This window comes from Lynx rufus, unplaced genomic scaffold (assembly GCF_022079265.1).
Source record: "Lynx rufus isolate CCGP_SWC_20201006 ecotype Redwood Valley unplaced genomic scaffold, mLynRuf1.p SCAF_27, whole genome shotgun sequence".
NCBI lineage: Eukaryota > Metazoa > Chordata > Mammalia > Carnivora > Felidae > Lynx > Lynx rufus.
The window spans coordinates 5377045-5398122 of record NW_025814842.1 but is presented as its reverse complement, the minus strand read 5'-3'; the positions used below and the strand labels follow the sequence as shown (position 1 = coordinate 5398122).

The 21078-nt window shown below is 45.2% G+C and overlaps 1 protein-coding gene across 2 annotated transcripts in view; it reads right to left on the bottom strand.

Moving 5' to 3' along the window:
• Positions 1-21078, bottom strand: part of LMTK2 (lemur tyrosine kinase 2) — an 82472-nt gene that overhangs the window by 34779 nt on the left and 26615 nt on the right. For both annotated transcript variants that reach the window (XM_047089101.1, XM_047089102.1), the window contains exons 4-6: positions 14772-14845; positions 10631-10749; positions 10362-10449 (exon numbers count right to left, since the gene is read on the bottom strand). In XM_047089101.1, the coding sequence (XP_046945057.1) occupies positions 10362-10449; positions 10631-10749; positions 14772-14845 (281 nt within the window). The remainder of the gene's footprint in view (positions 1-10361; positions 10450-10630; positions 10750-14771; positions 14846-21078) is intronic.

The following is a 21078-nucleotide window of genomic DNA, read 5'->3' as shown; positions in this document are numbered from 1 at the left end:
ACACTTCACAAGTGACTCTGGCCACGAAGGGAGAATGGCAGAGTGGGTGGAGTTATTTTTCAAGGTTATCTAAAGTGCAGTTCAGCCCTGAACAATGACGGGGTTGGGGCACCGACCCCCAAACGGTGGAAAATCCACACAGAACTTCAGACTCTCCAAAAACTCAACCGCTAGCAACCTGTGGTTGACCAGAAGCCTTACTGATAACAAAGAGTTGCTTAACACACATTTTTATGTGGCATATATTATAGACTATATTCTTATAATAAAGTAGGCCAGAAAAAAGAAAGTGTGGAGAAAGTGATAAGGAAGAGAAAATATATTTACAGCACTGGCCTGTATTTGTCGGGAAAACTCTACGTGTGGGGCCTGCCCGGCTCAAACCCATGATATTCATCACCATCCACTGTGCTCAAGGTGTCTTCTCTCCGCAGTAATTCACTCCCCAAATCTCACCAGAAGATGCATAACAAGCACAAGGGGATTTTGCTTAAGAATGTTACCGCCCCTGGGGCGCCTGGGTGGCGCAGTCGGTTAAGCGTCCGACTTCAGCCAGGTCACGATCTCGCGGTCCGTGAGTTCGAGCCCCGCGTCGGGCTCTGGGCTGATGGCTCAGAGCCTGGAGCCTGTTTCCGATTCTGTGTCTCCCTCTCTCTCTGCCCCTCGCCCGTTCATGCTCTGTCTCTCTCTGTCCCAAAAATAAATAAACGTTGAAAAAAAAAATTTAAAAAAAAAAAAAAAAAGAATGTTACCGCCCCTAATGTTTCCAGCTTGGCCTCTCCCGACCCCAACCCCCAGCCCCCAACCCCCAGCCCGGGGGACAAAGTCAGCAGTTAGCAAAACGCTGGCAAACACACCTCTAAGCTGGGTGAGGAGCTGACACCAATGATTACGGAGGAGCCCGATGGGACTCGCGGTGGTTTGTGCAGGACCGAGGGTTGGTTCTATGTTCTAGAAAGACCGTCGGCTCTCCTGGTGCCACCATTTAAAAGAAAAATCAGCGTAAAATCTTTAATTACGGTAAAAATGTTTCTATTAAATAAATACCAAAACTGGATTCATTCTACCCAAAACAGACAAAACCGTATTGAGACGCCATGTTTACTTTATTTATGTTTGCGTGGTACTTGGTGAGCAGACAGGGATTATTACTTTGGTCCCTTATTTAAAGAAAAACCCACCAAGAACAGCAACATATTCTGAATTAAAATCGTTCCCTTTATCCAAGTCTTAAAAATTTCTCAGATCCTCCCCCAAATCCTCCCAGAAAGCCTGGAAAAGAAGGACGTATGACACTAGGTGGCAGCAAAGCGCCGCACTCAGAGGACTGCGCAGAGCCGGGGCCGGCAAGGACTTCACGCACCGCACCAAGCGGCCCGCAGACCTTCAGACAGAGGCGCACTAGTGTCCTCTTAAATTCCAGCCCGGGCCACCAGGAGGGCCACGCAGCTTTCTTCGGGGCACCGGGAATGATGAATTCATTTCATCACAATGTGAAAACGCGGGGTGCCTTGGTGGCTCGGTCGGTTAAAGCGTCCGACTTCGGCTCAGGTCATGATCTCACGGTCTGTGCGTTCGAGCCCCGCATCCGGCTCTGTGCTGACAGCTCAGAGCCTGGAGCCTGTTTCAGATTCTGTGTCTCCCTCTCTCTCTGCCCCTCCCCTGTTCACGCTCTGTCTCTCTCGGTCTCAAAAATTAAAAAATAAACGTTAAAAAAGAAAACGCAACCAGCGAGGAGTTCTAGGAGTGGAAAATTACAGTCTCTTATACTTTTAACAGGAGGTCTTTGGGGGAGAATTTATGATTTTTAAACGAAACTGAAATGAAAGGGTGCAAGACCGGCATAAACAGCCACATACTCGGCCCCCGCTGACGGAAGGAAATGTCCACACGAAGCCAACGCCCCAGTACCCGTCTGGCCGTGTCCCCACCCGCCGGAGGCTGCTTCCTCGGCCCCGAGCCCTCACCTGCCAGCGTCCATCCCCTGACGCACCAAGTGCCGTTGTTACGGATTACTCACCCCTGTGCTCACGTGCTCAGACACCCCTCAGGTCAGTCCAACCAGGAACCAAACAAGCCTCCCTCTGCCTCCACACTCCTCCTGCCCCGGCCGTCCCATTCCCCCTTCTCCCCTTCCCCCTTCGCACGTGCACTCTGAAGCCTGGTCTGCACCGGCTGGCCCACCTCCCGGGATCCCACTCCCTCATGACCCCGTCCCCACGTCCCCACGCCTCCCCCATGCTCCACCGCTGCTGCCCGCCCCCCCCCCCCCCGCCAGCCCCTCACCAGCACTGCCAGGGTAGAGCCATCCCTCCCCCCTGCCCCCGCCTCCCGGTCTCCTCCTAGCTCACTGGCATGCCTTTTCCAGGCCCCTGTGCCGGCCCCTCCTCCCCTCGCTCATCAGCAAGTGTTGGCACAGCCCAGGGCTCCATCCATCCTGCCACTGCGGACACTCATTCTCGGGCGACTCTACCCACCCCAAGGCTTTAAAAATCATCTCTAATGCACTTCTCAGGCTCAAAGCCCTCCTGAGGCTTTCCTCCCGAGCCCCAGACTCATCTTCCCAACTGCTGACTTGACGCCCTCTCCTGGATGCCTTCCGAGGCACCTCGAGTCGAGCTGGTCTGATGCAGACCTCGGACAACCTGCTCCGTCTCGGGAAATGGCATCGCCATCCTCCCGGTGGGTGAGACCAAAACCGAAGGCCTCGTCCTCGAGTCCGCTCTGTCTCTAGACGTCCAACCCATCGCCAAGTCCCGGGCAAGGCCTACTTTCACCAAAGCCCAGGGCGGCAGCCAGGCGTGAGGAAGGGAGAGGCCACCAGCAGGGCCCGGGGACACCCTCGCTGTCAAGCCTGATCATGCTGCATCGTCGTCCTCTCTGCTGCCTCTGGCCAGGGACCCTGTCACACGCGCCTCTGTTCCACTGTTACCCCACACCCTCTCTTCTTCATGAGCTCTGTGGGGGCAGGGACATGTCATTCATCTTTGTCTGCCCAGCACCTAGAAGGCTCCCGGTGCATGGGCTTACTTGATGAACACATTTGTAACTAAGACATTAGACTAAGCCCATTAACTAGGCATCTTCTGTACGAAAGGACAGTTCTAAAGTGCAGGTTCCCCTCTGGTGGAAAAAACATGTACAACCGTTAAACCACGTGGTACAGAAGCACACAGAATAACGTTAAGCCATAAATTAAAATCCCTACTTTGCCACTGGTAATCATGTGACCTGAGGCAAGCCAATTAACCAGACAAATAAAGAAGAACAGAAAGCCTGGTGCTGAAGCCTGGGTTTGGCGCTTCAATGAGCACCTTCATCTCCCTCAGCCTCGGTTTCCCTATCTGTAAAATGGAGCTCCTGCCACCCCACCTCACAAGGGCTCTCAACACCCACGAAGTGAGTAACGGATACCCCGTGCCCAGCACAAGGTCCGGCACAGACCGGCTAGAGCTATCCCTTCCTTAGGCCTCTTGGTGGGCATGGCCAAGGTTCCTTCGGCTCTAAGAGCCCATGATTCTAAGCGGCCCTGACTCCTGACAAGAGGCGGACTAAAGCAAGCCCCACAGAGGAACAGGCAGCACATCGAGAACCCCAAACGGACTTCTTTCCCATTCTCATGTGGCTACTGCTAATTCCTTTCAGAAACTCGTCCTCTGCTTTATCGGCGATCAGAAAGCCAAGAAGAACGCTCCCTCGCAAAGAAAACACTGTCTCTTGCTTCGGAGTCAGGTGACAAGAGTCAAAGAAACGGATGAATCTTCAGAAAGATTAAGACAGAGCAACGTGTAACCTGCACTCCTCTCTCTGCCACCTTGGCCCTCGGTCTGGGCTCCAGAGTGGCCTGTCTCTGCTTTTCACCCTTTCAGCTCATCTTTTCCAGCAGACGTCAGCCTGCCTCTCTCACCAGGACGTGCATTCCCGCCCACCCCCCCCCCCCCGGCTCCCCAGGGGGACAATGACTGAGGGGCTGTTCCCGCTAGGAGGTCTATCCAACTGCTCTTGCGTGCTGAGCAAACTCCTTCTCCAAAGTTAGCCTTCTCCAATGATCCCAGTTAGAACTGCTATACTTCTCCCCTTTTTTTTTTTTTGTAAAAGTAACCTCTACACCCAATGTGGGGTTTGAACTCATGGCCCTGAGATCAGGAGTTGCATGCTCTCCCGACTGAGCCAGCCAGGTGCCCAGAACTGCCATCTTCAATACACACTACTCAGACCTTTACTCAATCACTAACTGTGATCAATTTAAGTAACTAAATATGAATAGAAATAGCTCCTATGTCTTGAGTACTTACCATGTGCTCCAAAACTTACTTTACCAGCTTATTAATGGTCAGGGTAGTCGACAGGGTAGGTGGCATTATCCCCATTTTACAGAGGCCTAAACTGGGACTTAAAGAGGTCAGGTAACTTTCCAGAGTGACATACAAGTGGCAGGATGAGCATCTGAAGGCGGGCCAGCCTGGCTCTCCAGGTAGGAAACACAGGGACCCGGGTGACCCGCCTGCGTTCCCCAGGGCGCCGGGCACAGCTCCTCATACCCAGCTGGCGCCTGGTACGCTTCTGTTGAATGAGTGGTCCCTACCCAAAAGCAATCTCCTTGCCTGGACACTCACGAGCGAGCGGTGTGCACCTTCCATGGCAGAAAGCCGGAGACGGCACCCCGCAATCATCGCTCCTTCCCTGAGCAAGGCACCATGAGCGTTCCAAACTGGTGGCTACAGTCCAGCTACCAGACTCGCTCTCTCTTCGTTTTCTTTCATAAAAAGTCTAAGATAAAGTGCTTTTTCAACAACAGACCGGCAATTCCACATCACCAGAATGACTTAAGTGCAAAAATATCCTCTCCTTTCTATTTAAAAGATGTTATCGTTGCGTATGATCACCGCCCGATGACGACTGAAAGGCCAATGTTCATTCAATAGCTCTTGACCTACTAAGAACATGTGAAGATAGTGGCTCCTTTCACTGTGGCCGCAGCTGCTTATGACCAAGCCCAAGCTATTACCCTCTGTCCTCTGGATGGCCTATTTCTGGGAGGGCTGTGGGGCATCCAGGCCGGGAGCAGGGCTCAGTACTGAAGCGAGGCTTTGGTGTGTCGGGGGGACATCCCCGCAGGTGGGTGCCCTCTCTGGTTCACCGGGATGATGCTACCTGACCATTCCTGCCACGCAGCCACTGCACACACTGAGCCTGGGCAAGCGGACTTCAGAGCTGGTGACCCCGCTCCCTCTGAAGCTTAGCAGGGCCCAGAGGTGATGAGCCCGAAACTGCCCAATGACACAAACGTGACCCTCGCTGCTAGGCAAGGTGGAGGGTTCCCTGGGTCAACAGCCTCTACTTGGACAGGAGACTGGACACTCAGAGCACTTCCTAGCATCCTGCTAGCACAAGGACCAGCTGGGATGGCACCTTAAATAACAGTAAGTAATCATCGATTTGCACGTGGGTGGTAAAAACTGGTAACGTAACACTACCATCTTACCCTCCGGTAAGTGCACAGTTCAGGGGCATTAAAAGCATTCACGCTGCTGGGGCACCTGGGTGGCGCAGTCGGTTAAGCGTCCGACTTCAGCCAGGTCACGATCTCGCGGTCCGTGAGTTCGAGCCCCGCGTCGGGCTCTGGGCGGATGGCTCAGAGCCTGGAGCCTGTTTCCGATTCTGTGTCTCCCTCTCTCTCTGCCCCTCCCCCGTTCATGCTCTGTCTCTCTCTGTCCCAAAAATAAATAAACGTAGAAAAAAAAAATTAAAAAAAAAAAAAAAAAAAAAAAAGCATTCACGCTGCGGCGCCACCGTCACCACCGTCCTTCTCCAGAACTCTTCATCTTCCCAACCTGAGACTGTGTCCCCATTAAGCACACTCCCCGTCTCTCCCAACTCAGTCCCCGGCAACCACCATCCCACTCTCGGTGCCTGTGAGTCTGACTGCTGTAGATGCTTCATAGGTGGAGCCACGCAGGATCGTCTTCCAGTGGTTTGGCTTATCTCACTGATCATGCCCTCAAGGTTCATCCATGTTGGAGGTGTTAGCACTTTCTTGCTTTTTAAGACTCGGTAATACTCCACGGTATAGACTCGATTTTGTTTACTTACTCATCCACCAATGGACTCTTGAACTGCTTCTACCTTTTGGCTACTGCGAATCATGCCTCTATAAACAGGGGCGTGTGAACATCTCTTTGAGATGCTGCTTTCCATGATTTTGGATATATGTCCCTCCAAGTGAGATTGCTGGGTCGTATGGTAACTCTTGTAATTTTTTGAGAAACAATGATTGCTTTTAAGGTTTTGTTGTTGATCAATGTACCGCTGGGCAGTGCACTTAAATTAAAAATAGCTATTAGCTCTGCACCACCAATGAAAGCTGTTGGTGGGGGTGAGGAGCTCTTTCCAAACATCTAGCTACAGGAGTGAACATTCTCCCATGACGATTTAGGAGGTTCACATAAAATGTTTCAAGGAGTCGTATTTGTTGAATGGGTGTACAAAATTAAAAAAAAAAAGTTTTATTTGTTAATTGTGGAGGGCTATATACATAATCCTCATCCCAAAATATGGAAACCAGTACAACTTTAGGTAAGTTAATATTCTCTGCATACTCAGTCTAATAAGTACTTGGAGAATATGCATTTAAATGTGAGACCTAAATGTCCTGGGTAAAAACCATATAAAAAGAATGTTAACAAAAAGCATGTATTTATTATATTTACGTAAGGGGCACCTGGGTGGCTCAGTCGATTCAGCGTCCGACTTTGGCTCAGGCCATGATCTCACAGTTCATGGGTTTGAGCCCCGCGTCAGGCTCTGTGCTGACAGCTTGGAGCCTGGAGCCTGCTTCAGATTCTGTGTCTCCTCTCTCTCTCTTTCCCTCCCCTGCTCATGCTCGCTCACGCTCTCTCTCTCTCTCTCTCAAAAATAAACATTTTAGGGGCGCCTGGGTGGCGCAGTCGGTTAAGCGTCCGACTTCAGCCAGGTCACGATCTCGCGGTCTGTGAGTTCGAGCCCCGCGTCGGGCTCTGGGCTGACGGCTCAGAGCCTGGAGCCTGTTTCCGATTCTGTGTCTCCCTCTCTCTCTGCCCCTCCCCCGTTCATGCTCTGTCTCTCTCTGTCCCAAAAATAAATAAACGTTGAAAAAAAAAATTTTTTTAAATAAAAAAAATAAACATTTTAAAAAATGTATAATGACAAAAATAACAAAGAATACTCTTGAATCTTGTCAATTCTGACTTTTTTATAGTAATTGTAAAGGAGCTGTTTGTGTGCTTTGCAATGCTTCAGTTTCTTTATAAAGTAGGTTAAACTACTACTCCCAAAAAGAACAAGCAGCTTTGTGAAAAAATGAATCAGAATAGCACTAAAACTAAACCCATCGCCTGAACCCTTTAGAAGACAGCAAAAGGTGAGCAATCCAGAAGCTTTTACCATTCCAGGAAAAACAATAACGTCTAATAAAACTTCCAGGAATAGACGGGGCAGAGAGGGAGAGAGAGAAAACCCCAAGCAGGCTCCACACTGTCAGCACAGAGCCCGACGGGGGGCTCGAACCCACAATCCGCAAGATCATGACCTGAGCCAAAAACCAAGGGACAGACACTTAATCGACTGAGCCACCCAGGCGCCCTGAGATAGTTTTATAATTACGAGAATTGTGGTATTTCAAGTAGATATGCTCCCTGCCACATATTTGTTGTTTGATCAGGGAGAGTGTTTTGATTGTTATTTAGAAAAAATATCAAGAGCTTAGGGACCCAAAAGAGCCACCACAGAGTGTCTCAGAAAACTACAACTCTGACTGCAGACTTGTCTCCTCACACAGAGACACTGGACCATAGCGCTTCTCAAACGCTGTCCGCACAAGAATCACCCGTCATTGGGGCGCCTGGGTGGCTCAGTCGGTTAAGCGCCCGACTTCGGCTCAGGTCATGATCTCGCGGTGAGTTCGAGCCCCGCGTCGGGCTCTGTGCTGACAGCTCGGAGCCTGGAGCCTGTTTCGGATTCTGTGTCTCCCTCTCTCTCTGCCCCTCCCCCATTCATGCTCTGTCTCTCTCTGTCTCAAAAATAAATAAACGTTAAAAAAAAATTAAAAAAAAAAAAAAAAAAGAATCACCCGTCACATCAGTTAGCCTGAGCCAGACTAAAAGGAGCAGTTCTCATGTTGGAATCACCGAGGGTCATAAACATTATGACTGATAACGTGGAGATAAAACAAAACGTGAATGCAATAAAATAATCAGGAATGTCATCGAGTACGTCGTCTTCTTAGTTCTCATGCCTCCATTCAAAGGTTTATCGGGCTAAACAACCACGGTCACATGTCTGCTCTCACTACCAAGGAGGCCTAGAGGACAGTGACCGAACTCTCCCTCCAGATCCATGGATCCACGTGGGAATTCGTCTTCCAATAGCAGGTGTTCAACAAAGAAGCACCCTTGATGTTCGGAGAAAATGTGGGCTTGGGACAAAAAAAAGCAAATGGGATTTCAGTTTTCCTCACATGGAGGGAAAGCTCTAGGAGGTCCCAGCTTCTTTGGGGGAGGGTTAAAATATTAATTTTAGACTTAGTCAAATTACATACGCATATTGTAACTTCCAGTGTCATCGTACCAAAAACTAAGAACAGTATCTAAAATCCAAACTAGTAGGTGCGAAAAACTGAACCAACCACCACCCCCACCCCCCCAAAAAAACCCACCAAGAATCCAGAAGAAGGCTAGCAGAAAAGCAAAACAGAAAAATTGAAACAAGTAGGTAGGAAAAATAATACAAAATAGGTACATAAAAATTCCAACTATCTCATAAATGCAATAAACATAAACAGACCACATGTTCCATGGTAAGTGATCAAGACTGACAGATTAACAAAATTTTAACGACAAGCTATTGTCAGGTAATGTAAACCAAAGGACTTAAACACACCAGGCAAATTCTAACCAAAAAAGGCTGGGATAACTATATTAATATCGGTAAAGCACAGACTTAATCCTCAGTAATGCTTTCAATCTTATGAAGAGTCCCTTCATAATAACGAAAGCTTAAAATTACAAGACATTGCATCAATTCTAAATTTGTATCCTTGACACAACATTCAAAGCAAATACAACTAGAATTATAAGGAATATCTGTGATCAGAGCAGATTCTACTATGCCTCTTAATAACTGATAGAAAACAGACTCAGACTCCTCTATCAATGCCCTCCCAAATCAGAAGGATGCAGGAGATTTGAACCACCTCATATGCTTGACCCAGAAGACCTATACAGATACCCTTGCACAGAATGTACCAGAATATACATCCTCCCCCTCCCAGCACCTACAGAGAATATAAAATACACTGATCCTAGAGTGAGGCTGAACACAGCCTGGAACAGAGCTGACGTACAAGATCAGTGAGAACCACTCTGCTCTCAGCAGTCGCTGAGATTGGGGGCTACTCTGATATAATCCAATGAAAGCTAATATATCAAGTTTATTAATTTTTCTTTGTAATTAACTACCACTGCCAACAAGAGGAATATTCACATCACACTTTGGAATTAGAACAAAAGTCCACAATGGTTACTGCCCGTTTTGATTTTGCCGGCTGAAAATACTGTCTGAACGAACTGGGGGTTTATCTCGATGTACTCCCACCTTTCCGTGCACGATCTTAATGTTTTCACGTTCTGAAAGCTGAGGCGATGCAAAGAAATCAATCAAAACCCAGTTTTTTAAAAAAACATGTTTACAGGAACTTTTCACATAAAAATTAGTATTCATAAAAACCGTGTTTGTGCAGCTTTTATGCACAAACTGCACAAACACAGTTTTTCCAACTTATAAATCTCAGTAATACTGTCACGCAAAGAAGTGAGGCTATTAATTTTGGGTTAAAAAAATCATCTATTTAAAAATCTAAACGGCACGTACATTCACTATTTTAAAAGCCTGACAGGTCACGGGTACTCTACAGGTACGCTGATTACCTCATTGGGGAAAAGTGTTTCAAACTGCCTAGCTGAGGTCAAGACCTCAAGCTCTCGGGAAGGGGATGCTGGAGATCCAAACTCTGGCTCTGGCATATCCTTGATGAATAACATTTTCTCAATCTCCGTGAGCCTTACTTTAATCATATAGAAAGTGTGGACAAATATGATTAGATGAAATGCATGTGAACAGCTCAGCATAGGGATGGAGTGTAAAAACAACACTGACGTAAGTGTCCGTCAGGACTGTTTTCAAAAGGTAATGACTTAGCACATTGTAAAGTTTTTAAAACGGGGGACAGAAGTGAAAGCAGTCCCTCATCCGGCATTTCTATCTGTCAAAAACACTTGGGTGTCACGTTTTGAACGCTTCACCTTGAATTTCCACTAAAAACTTACCAGGTCACAGAACTCAAACACCAGGAGATAGGGAATTGCTTCTACACATTGTCCAACACACTGAAGAATATTTGGATGCTGAAGAACACTGGGGAAAAGAAAAGTCACGTGTCATTCATCAGGGAGCACACGAGTACACCTGTTCAGACAGTAATCTAAATTTTAACATTCATCACAATTTAAATACGATACACTGCAAAGTCATTTTAAACACCTGGTCCTCAACAGACCCCGGACTATGTTTACAAAACACATCTTCAGGTACTTACTAGTAAGGCTCGCCATTTTTCAAAAAAGTATCTTGTTCCTTTGGGCTCGCGCTCGCTTTTAACTCCTTCACTATTACTCTCGCTACACTAGTGCCTGTGTAAATCTCTCCAAGGAGGACCTAAAACAAAGAACAGGTTTTCATCTCACTTCCATCGAAATGGTAAAGAAGCAGGTCTCATTCATCAGGAAATGGAATCCAGGAAAATAAATTAAGGAACAATCAGAAGGTCCTCTATTATGAAAATACTACCTCAGAAAAAGCTTGTGAAATGAAAATGTTTTCCTTGTTTTAAACTGTTTACTGGATATGGACAGCATTCATCGATGTATCCGTGTTTCTTTTCTATTTATTTTAAAAATGTACTATACTTTCACAAATATTACCGGTGACATCACAGAAGAGTTATTTACAAGTTCAGTTCAAACAGAACTCAAATGTTTCTCAAAACACTTCAGCCGGGTTTTGTTATTTTGTCTCCTTCACATAAGAGAAAGTAAAGGGACAAACAGCAGCGTACAAACATAGTATCACAGCATTGTGACTTTAAAAATCTACGGCATCGCAATTATTCCAGACCTTTATCTTATACCGAAACCTCAGTTAAAACACAAGGAAAAAATATGCCACCGAAAGCAACAGAATACAAAATGAATGAAAACGAGCAAACGAGCACAAGACGAGCAAAATACCAAATACAACATTGGGCAATACAGAGGTGTTCCAAAAATACAATACTTAAGATGAAAATGACGATGAAGTGAAAGTTTTCATTTAATTCAAGAACGGCCAAAACTAAAAGCCTTCTTTTTGAAATAGTTTTTAATATTTTATCGAGTAGATTAACTTTAATGCCCTGGAAATTGAGAATAAGCGAACAGCATGTACTGTGTTTATTAAAGAATGTAAAGGCAGAAAAAGAAACAGACAAGAAATTCTGATAACCTTGTCATATTCCTGGTTTCAAATAACTAGCCTGCACATCTACCATAAGCCTAACACTGATCAGATATCAATTCCAGAAAAGATCAGGATAATCTCACTCTCTCTACCACCGCTGCCATCATCCTTGGTCTTCAATGTCAGCAGGGACAATTCAGTCAGCATCTTGACCTCTTAGGTTTTCTACCTCACTTCCAATACTCTTTTCTATGACCCAATCTTGGCAAAAAACTCCCACAGGCCTAGACCTGGCTAATAATTGGATCATGTCCCAGACCCTGAATTTTAAATGTTTTTATTTTTGGGAAAGAGAGAGAGAGACAGAGAAAGAGAAAGAGAGAGGGACAGCGAGAGAACGAACACAAGTGAGGGAGGGGCGGAGAGGGAGAGGGACATAGGATCCAAAGCAGGCTCCATGCTGTAAGCACAGAGCCCAACCTGGGGCCTGAACTCATGACCCGTAAGATCATGACCTGAGCTGAAGGCAGACACAATTGACTAAGCCACCCAGATGCCCCCTAACCCTGAATTTTAACTTCTCCTTCTCTACCAGTCCTCTGATTTCCAGCTCACTTCCAACCGTCTAACCCAAGAAGCGCACAACCCGGCCTCAGATCCACTCACGACAGCAGCCCTCTACCACCTGCCCTACCACAGGGCCCCCTCCCCTCCCTGGCAGCCTAGGGCCCATGATCCTCCACTACCGCCACCCCCTTCACCACTCTTGCTGAGGCCTAGGAGCTCAGCCAAACCCCGGTGCCGCTAACACTCAACTACCTGCCTACAGTAACGCCGAATGTAGACAAAACACGCGCACACGACCACGGCGACCGGCCTCGTTTCAGATCTGTGAGGGTCCTCAGCGTTCCCATCCTCCCGCTGCGTTCCCTACCGGGTGGATTTCCCGGGAGGACTCTTTCACACCCTCTCCTCCTGTTCAAACCCCCAACGTGTCTTTTGACTCCTCCCTTTCAAACTGGCCTCTGTTCATTGAATAAAGTTACCAGAAGTGGACTTCCCCATTTTATACCAGCACCTGTACCCACATGCTGCTTTTATTCCCGTTTCAAGAGAACTCTGACAGCATCCCCCCTTGCTCTCTCCTGCACTATCACTTCCTCCCCTACTGCATAAAGTGGCTAAAATAGCTACACAGCCTATAAAAAGCAAAGCAAACCAAAACAACCTTCCCTTGGCCCTGGGACGGCCCCAAACGGCTCGCACTCCACGTCTCTGCTCCCTTTACGGTAAAACTCCTCAACGGGGTCGTCTACACGAGCCGTCTCCACTTTCTCCCTTGCGCCTACATGTGAGGACGTGACCCCCGAACAGCCTCTTTTGACAATACCACGGACCTCACGTGGCCGAGTCCCACTTTTCCCAGCCTTCTCTTAGTCTGCCAGCACCAGTCACTACCATTTATCTTCTTGGGTCTCCTTCTTCGCCGACCCTTAGAACACCCCGCTATCCTGCGCCCCCCCTCCTCAGTGGCCGATTACCTCAGTCTCCGTCACCAGCTCTCCCTGACTGTGCTGACCCCTCCCAACCAGACCCTCGGGGCTCAGTCCCCCTGCCTCCCCTTCCCCTCCACGTTCAGGGTCTCGGTGATTCCATCTGGCCTCTTACCTTTGACTTCCAGCTATACACTGAGTTCTCCCAAATGTCTATCTTTGGCCTGGACCCTCGCCCTTGAACTCTAGGTGTGTATTTCCAACTGCCTACTCCTCTCTCCATCTGGATGCCCACGAGCCATCGCACACCTAACCTACCCAAAAGCGAACTCCCGACCTCCTCCTCCTCCACGCCTGCTTCTCCTTAATCTTTCCGTTTCGCTTGACAGTAATTCTCTGCTTCCCACCAACCGGGCCACAGCAGCCATCCTTGACCCCCCTCTTCCGGACTCCACATCTGACCCGTCCCCAGTCCCGCACGCTCTTATCGCAAACTCCATCTCAACTCACACCACTTGTCACCACTCTGTGCTATCATCCAAGCCTGCCTGCACCTCGCCCGTATGACTGCAGTAGCCTTCTAAGCAATCTCCCCACTCTCCCCTTGGCCTTCCACAACATAATTGCCCGCCTGGTCCTTGTGAAGGGAAGCCAGACTGCATCCCTCGGGTCTCAGACGCCCGAGTCCTCTCCCACTTCACTCTGAGTAAAAGTCTCTGGATGCATATGCTGTCTCCCGTCACCTGGCTCCCCCACACCCCTCTGGGCCCGTCTCCTCCCCCTGAATGTTTACTGTCTGATCTTCCCACACACACACTCTCTCCGCAGCTAGAGATTTAGCCTTTGTCGGGGCAAGGGGTTCTCTCGTTTGCTGCTACATTCATAGACTCCACGCAGGTCAGGACTTCACCCATCATCCCCCACGCTATACCCTCCACATTGAGAACAATGTGATATGTAACAGGTTTTGCTATATGGCTTAGAAGATTCAGTGACTAATAAAGGCTGCATGACATCAAAGATACAGGACTGACAAACGACTCCGAATGGAAAGCAAGGTGCGTAACACGGCTGACCACTGAGCACATACATCTTGTCTTGACCACCCTGCTTACGATGCAATCGCTGCTCAGTTAGGAACCTTTTACCCAGAATGACTGCTAGCTACATCACGGAACTAGCTGTTGTAATAAAATTATTCCTTCTGAACACCCCGTGGTAAAAGGATCGACAAAGCACTGTTACCATTCGTCCCTTGACAGGCCAGGAGAAAGAGAGACCAGTTCTTTGTCGTGGTTTTCATTACAATACTACGATGCATCAAGAATTCTAAAGTGGTTTCAGTATCACAAGGGAGGGAGGGAGGGAGGGAGGGAGAAGGGGAGAAGAATGAAACAAATAATAAAAATATAAAAATAAATAATAAATAAATAATAATTTAACTTGAGGAGGATAAAAAGCTTCCAAAATTCCAGTTTCTTTTCCTTGTTTACTGTTCTTGCACCAACAATTAGAAAAGCATCTGCTATATAAATAAAAGGCCTTCTTGGAAAAACGTATCCACCTGGAAACGCCGAAACCCCTTTCTGGGGCGGGGGGGGAGGGGGTGGTTCAGGCATAATGAGGAGAATCAATCCGTACCACAGCATCCAAAGAGAATGTGGAATGTCACACAGAACAATTCTTTATTAGCTTCAAATTCTAAACACTACTACTAGGAAGGAAAAAAAGTAAATGTGAACATCTTACCTTTCCAAACCAGCCATTTCCAATTTCCTGTATATAGTTCAGACTGTGGCGGGCAACTTGGGACTTCAAACCTTCTGTAGGAAAAAGAACATAAAAACTAAATATGGACATTTAACTGACATACAATAAATATTAGATACAAAATCTAAAGTATAAACATGAACAGAAAGTTACAGCTTGTCAGCACAAAGGTAGAAAATAAAGGTAGATATAAATTCATACATACATATATACATATATATATATATATCATCACTTTCAAACCAATACTGCCAAAATGGTTTCAAGTTTTAAGAGTGACAATATCTTTTTGAATGAGTTTCCTACTGATTCTTAAATGCTTTGCACTGTTTTTTTGTTTGTTTGAAAGAGAGAGAGAGAGAGAGAGAGAGAGAGAGAGAGAGAACATCCACGTGAGCAGAGGAGGGGCAGAGACAGGGAGAATCCCAAGCAGGCTCCACACTGTCAGTGCAGAGCCCAACGTGGGGCTTGAACTGACGAACCACAAGATCGTGACCTCAGCTGCAATCAAGAGTGGATGCTTAACCGATGGAGCCACCCACACACCCAGACACTGTGTTTTCTGATCTAACCTACTCTACTCTAACTACTGATCACCATTCCACTGGCTTTTGCTGAGTCCTTAGTTCCAGGGTAGAAGTGAGTATCTTGTCAAAAACCGTCAGTGTCCATGCATGGAACTAGAGGGTATTATGCTAAGTGAAATCAGTCAGAGAAAGACAAAAATCATATGACTTCACTCATATGAGGACTTTAAGAGACAAAACGGATGAACATAAGGGAAGCGAAATAAAAATAATATAAAAACAGGGAGGGGGACAAAACAGAAGAGACTCATAAATATGGAGAATAAACTGAGAGTTACTGGAGGGGTTGTGGGAGGAGGGATGGGCTAAATGGGTAAGGGGCACTAAGGAATCTACTCCTGAAATCACTGTTGCGCTATATGCTAACTAACTTGGATGTAAATTAAAAAATTAAATAGAAGAAAAAAACCCATAAATGTCAACTTTATCAGAATTCTGGAAGACAAAGATTTATAGCAACCAAATCAAACCAGGAGAAAGGCCACTGAAACAGGGTAGAATTTCTTTGGGTCTTTTAACTTATCAGAACCCCACCCAACAGCGGTCTTAATGACAACACATGTTCCAGTGAGAGCACAGTGGACCTTATCATTCCCCAGGCACTGTGCTTCTTTTCACCAGAGGTTTCCCTCAAGGACTGCCTCAAGCGGCTTCCCTTGGGTTCACAAACTCAGAACTCTATCAGGATGGAGTGTTCCTCAAAAACAGTGAAAGCCAAATGGACAAGACACTTCCACCTGGGGCAAATAAATAAATAAATAAATAACAACGGAGGCAAACAACAGACACACTGAAAGCTTTAGCAGAAAAGCTGGGGAGTGAGATTTGCGGGGGGTGGGAGGGGGAGGTCTTTGAAAAGCTATTGCAACATATGAAGAAAGCTTGAGAGCCACCTTCACGTTCAGGGAAGGGCACGCCCACAAAAGACTTGACAAGAATATAACTTTCACCTCTGGCTAGGCTCTCTGCCCCGCAAAGGCAGGAGGTGAGGACTTCAGCAGAGCTGTAAGTGGCCTGGGTAAGGAGTGTCCCAACGCAGAGCTAATCGGCAAAGACCCACAGAATACTTTTTTCCTTTCTTTTCTTTCTTCTTCTGTGCACATTCATATCATTCAACATGTCCAATTTTCAACAAGTACAAAACATGCGAAGAAACAAAGTATAGCCCACCCACACGTACAAAGGAAATGTAGAAGAAAGTGCCCCTGAGAAAACAGATGGTGGCCTTACTAGACAAGACTTTAAATCAATTGTCTTAAACATGCTCAAAGAGCTAAAGGAAATCATGGACAAAGAACTAAAGGAAACCAGGAGAACGATGTTCTGGTAAGTGAAGATCAACAGAGATACAAATTAGTAAAAGGAGCCAAATATAAATTTGGAGCTGAAAAGTGTAATAACTGAAACAAAAAAATTCACTAGAGGGGTTCCACGACAGATGTTAGCAGACAGAAGAATCAGTGAACTTAGAGAGAGTTCAAATAAAACTATCCAGGCTGAGAGGTGGAAAGAAAAAAGAATGAAAAAAGATATCGATGAACAAAGGCTAAGGGACTTATGGGACACCACCAAGTGGACCAATCCACACACATAACGAGAGTCCCAGGAAAAGAGGGGAAAGGGGTCAGAAAGGATATTTGAAGATGCGGTGGTTAAAAATGTCCCAATCTGATAAAAGGCATGAATCTACACATCCAACAAGTTCAACAAAGTCCAACTAAGACAAACTCAAGGAAACCCACACTGAGATGCATGATAATCAAACTGTGAAATGCAAAGATGGAGAACCTTGAAAGCAGCAAAAGGGACCAACTCATCACATACAAATGATCTTCAATACGATTAACAACTGATTTCTCATCAGAAACCATGGAGGCCAGAAGGCAGCGGGATGACGCATATAAAGAGCCAAAGGAGAAAAACCATTAACCAAGAGTTCTACACCTGGAAAAGTGGTCTTTCAAAATGAAGGAGAAATTGAGACATCTCCAGATAAACACAAGTTTAGGGAGACTGCTGCCACTATACCTAACAAGAAGGTTAAAGGGAGTCCTTCAGGCTAAAACAAAAAGATGCTAAAGTGTAACTGGAAGACATAAGAACAAATAAATATCACTGGTAAATATAAAAGCCAGCATTATTGTATTTTTCGTGTATATATCCTCTTTGTATTTCCTACATGATTTAAAAGATGAACACATAAAAAATTATAAATCTATGTTAGCGGACACACAATGTGTGCAGATGTAATTTGTGATAACATAAAATGACGGGACTGCGTTGCAGAGTTTTTATATGGTAACGAAGTCAAGTTGGTATCAGATGAAATACAATTGTTATACATTTAAGATAACTGTAATCCCCAAGAAAATATCTACAAAATATAAACAAAAGGGAACGAGAAGGGAATCGAAATGGTACGCACATGCACATACAAATCCCAATGGTCTGTTTTGCAGAAATGGAAAAACTGATCCTAAAATTCATATGGAATTGCAAGGGACTCTGAACAGCCAAAACAATCCCAAAAAACAAAAATAAAGTTGGAAGACTCACAAACTTCTCCATTCCAAAACTTACCGCAAAGCTACAATAATCAAAACAGTGTGGTACCAGCATAAGGCTAGACTAGACCATAGACCGATGGGATTAATCGAGAGTCCCCAGATAAACCCACACAAATGTGATAAACTGACTTTCAACAAGGTCCCAAGATAATTCAATGCGGGAAGAAAAGTCTCTTCAAAAATTACTACTGGGGCAACTAGCTGTCCGCCTGTAAAAGAATGAACCTGGACCCTCACTCACCTCACACCATATGCAAATATTAATGCAAATTCCAAAGCTAAAACTATAGAAGTCATAGAAGATAACACTGGTGTAAATCTTCATGATCTTGAGTTTGACAAAGATTTCTTAAGGATGACACTAAAAGCACAAGCAACAAAAGAAAAAAAAAAATCAACTGGACTTCATCAAAATTAAAACCTTCTGTGCATCAAAGGACACTATTGAAAGAGTGAAAAACCTACAGGGAGCAAAATGTGCAAATCACATCATTTATTATGAAGCTATTATTATTACAACAGTGTGGTACTAGAACAAGGAGTTGACACATTAGTGAAATAGAACAGAAAGCCCACAATAGACCCATACACATATGGAACTAAAAAGCAGGGAGGAACGGGAGAGCCGGGAGAGCCGCTCAGGGAATGAAGCTGAGAAAAACACAGTAATCTGTAAAAACACACAAACAAACAAACAAACAAACAAACAAACAAACCACCTCATGGATTCCCTAACACCATACCCAAAAATCAATTCAGGATGGGCTATGGATTTAACTTAACTGTCAAAGCAAAACCTTAAAACACTGTAGAAAAAAAAGTAGTTAAGTATCGTTTTGACCACAGCATGGAAAAAGATTTAAGACATAAAAAGCTCTAACTCAAAAAAAAAAAAAAAATTTAGAAGTTAAAAAAAGAGACTGCAAAATTTCCAGCTTAAAAGGCTGTTAAATTTGGCTATATTAAAATCAGGAAACATCAAAAAATTCTTTTTTGTGTATATTTAATTTTTGGTATACATTTTGATTTTTTCATTTTCTGTTTCCATATTTACTAGTTATTTTCTTAGTGGTTACCATGGAGATTACAGTTCTCACCCTAAATTTACAACAATCTAACTTGAACTGATACCACCTGAGCTTCAGTAACAGCATAGACCAAGTGAAACCCACAAGCAGGAACATAAATGAGCACAACTCCTTGTGGAGGGGGAGCTGGCAACAGCCCTCAAAATTACAAACACATGCACTCTTCGGCCACTTTTGAAAATTTATTCTACAAATACACTAGCCCAACATCAGTGTGCAGACCAACATAGGTGAAACCTTTGTTTTTAATGGCGTAAGATTAGAAACAACCGAAATATCCATCACTAGGAGACTGGTTAAATAAACTGTGCTTGGTCCATACAATTTCAATAGTACAGACTTTTTTTTAAGTTTATTTATTTTGAGAGAGAGAGAACGAGCAGGGGAAGGGCAGAGAGAGAGGAGGAGAGAGAAACCAAAGGGGGCTCTGTGCTGACAGCAAAGAACCTGTTGCGGGGCTCGAACTCACAAACCATGAGATCAATGACCTGAACTGAAGTCAGGCACTTAACGGACTGAGCCTCCCAGGCACCCCTCAATAGTATAAACTTGTAAGCAGGAATAAATAATCTCTTTTTATGCAAATGGAAATATCTCTAAGGTTTATCTAAGTGGAAAAAAAAGCAAGAAGCATATTTTATGATGCCACCTATGAGTAAAAAAAAAAAAAGTGGGGGGGGTGGGGCAGCAGGTAAATGGGAATATTTACATCAAGAAAGTCCGGAAAGAGATATAAGAAACCAAGAAGAATGGTTATGTACAGAAGCTGGGGGTAGAAGCTGAGGTCAGGTTCAAAGATTAGAGGCTTTTCACTATATATACCTTTTTACATTTTGGTTTTTGAACCAAATGTATCACTATATTATCTATTCAAAAAATAAAATAAATTTTGAAAGGAAAAAGGGTAGAGTTTCTAATAGACTTGCTTTTGAATATGCGGTGTACTTTTTTCACTTAATACATCACCAGTACCTTTCATCCTTTTATAGGACTACATAATACTCCATCGTATGGACTTAACCATCACTGAATGAGTTCCATACCAACATTTAATGTTTCCACTCTTACACTGCCAAACAATGCTGCAATAAACTCCTTTGCAGATACTTAACTTGCCTACTGACCTCAAAAAGCTACTAAGAGTGGAACTGCGGGATCAAGTGTAAACACATTCTACACTTGGATACATACTGTCAGACTACCCTACGGAAAGAACATCTCTATCAATTTACAGCCCGGCTAGCAGTGAGTGTCCAAGTGCCTGTTTCCCACACATATCCCTCCCCTGTCACCACCCAGTGTCCTTTCTTCTCTTTGTTGAACTGTAATCTTTTTTTTTTTTAATGTTTATTTATTTTGAGAGCTAGAGAGAGAGAGAGAGAGAGAGAGAGAGAGAGAGCGTGAGAACACACGAACAGGAGCAGGGGAGGGGCAGAAAGACAGGGAGACACAGAATCCGAAACAGCCTCCAGGCTCCAAGCTGTCAGCACAGAGCCTGACGCGGGGCTGGAACCCACGAAATGAGAGATCATGACCTGAGCCAGAGTCGGACGCTTAACCAACTGAGCCACGCAGGCGCCCCAATCTGTTATCATCCTACTTTAAGTTTGTATTTCTTTAATTAATAGTGAAGTTCCTTTTTTATTGGCCACTTAAATTTCTTTTCATGAACTTCTTCTTTTACATCCTTGACTTATTTTTGCCTATTGAACTGTTAGTCGTCGTCTTACACATTTGTTTGTAATCTTAATATATATTAATATATAACAGGGTTGGGGCGCCTGGGTGGCGCAGTCGGTTAAGCGTCCGACTTCAGCCAGGTCACGATCTCACGGTCCGTGAGTTCGAGCCCCGCGTCGGGCTCTGGGCTGATGGCTCAGAGCCTGGAGCCTGTTTCCGATTCTGTGTCTCCCTCTCTCTCTGCCCCTCCCCCGTTCATGCTCTGTCTCTCTCTGTCCCAAAAATGAATAAACGTTGAAAAAAAAATTAAAAAAAAAAAATATATATATAACAGGGTTTTTTTAGACATTTTTTGTAGCTTACA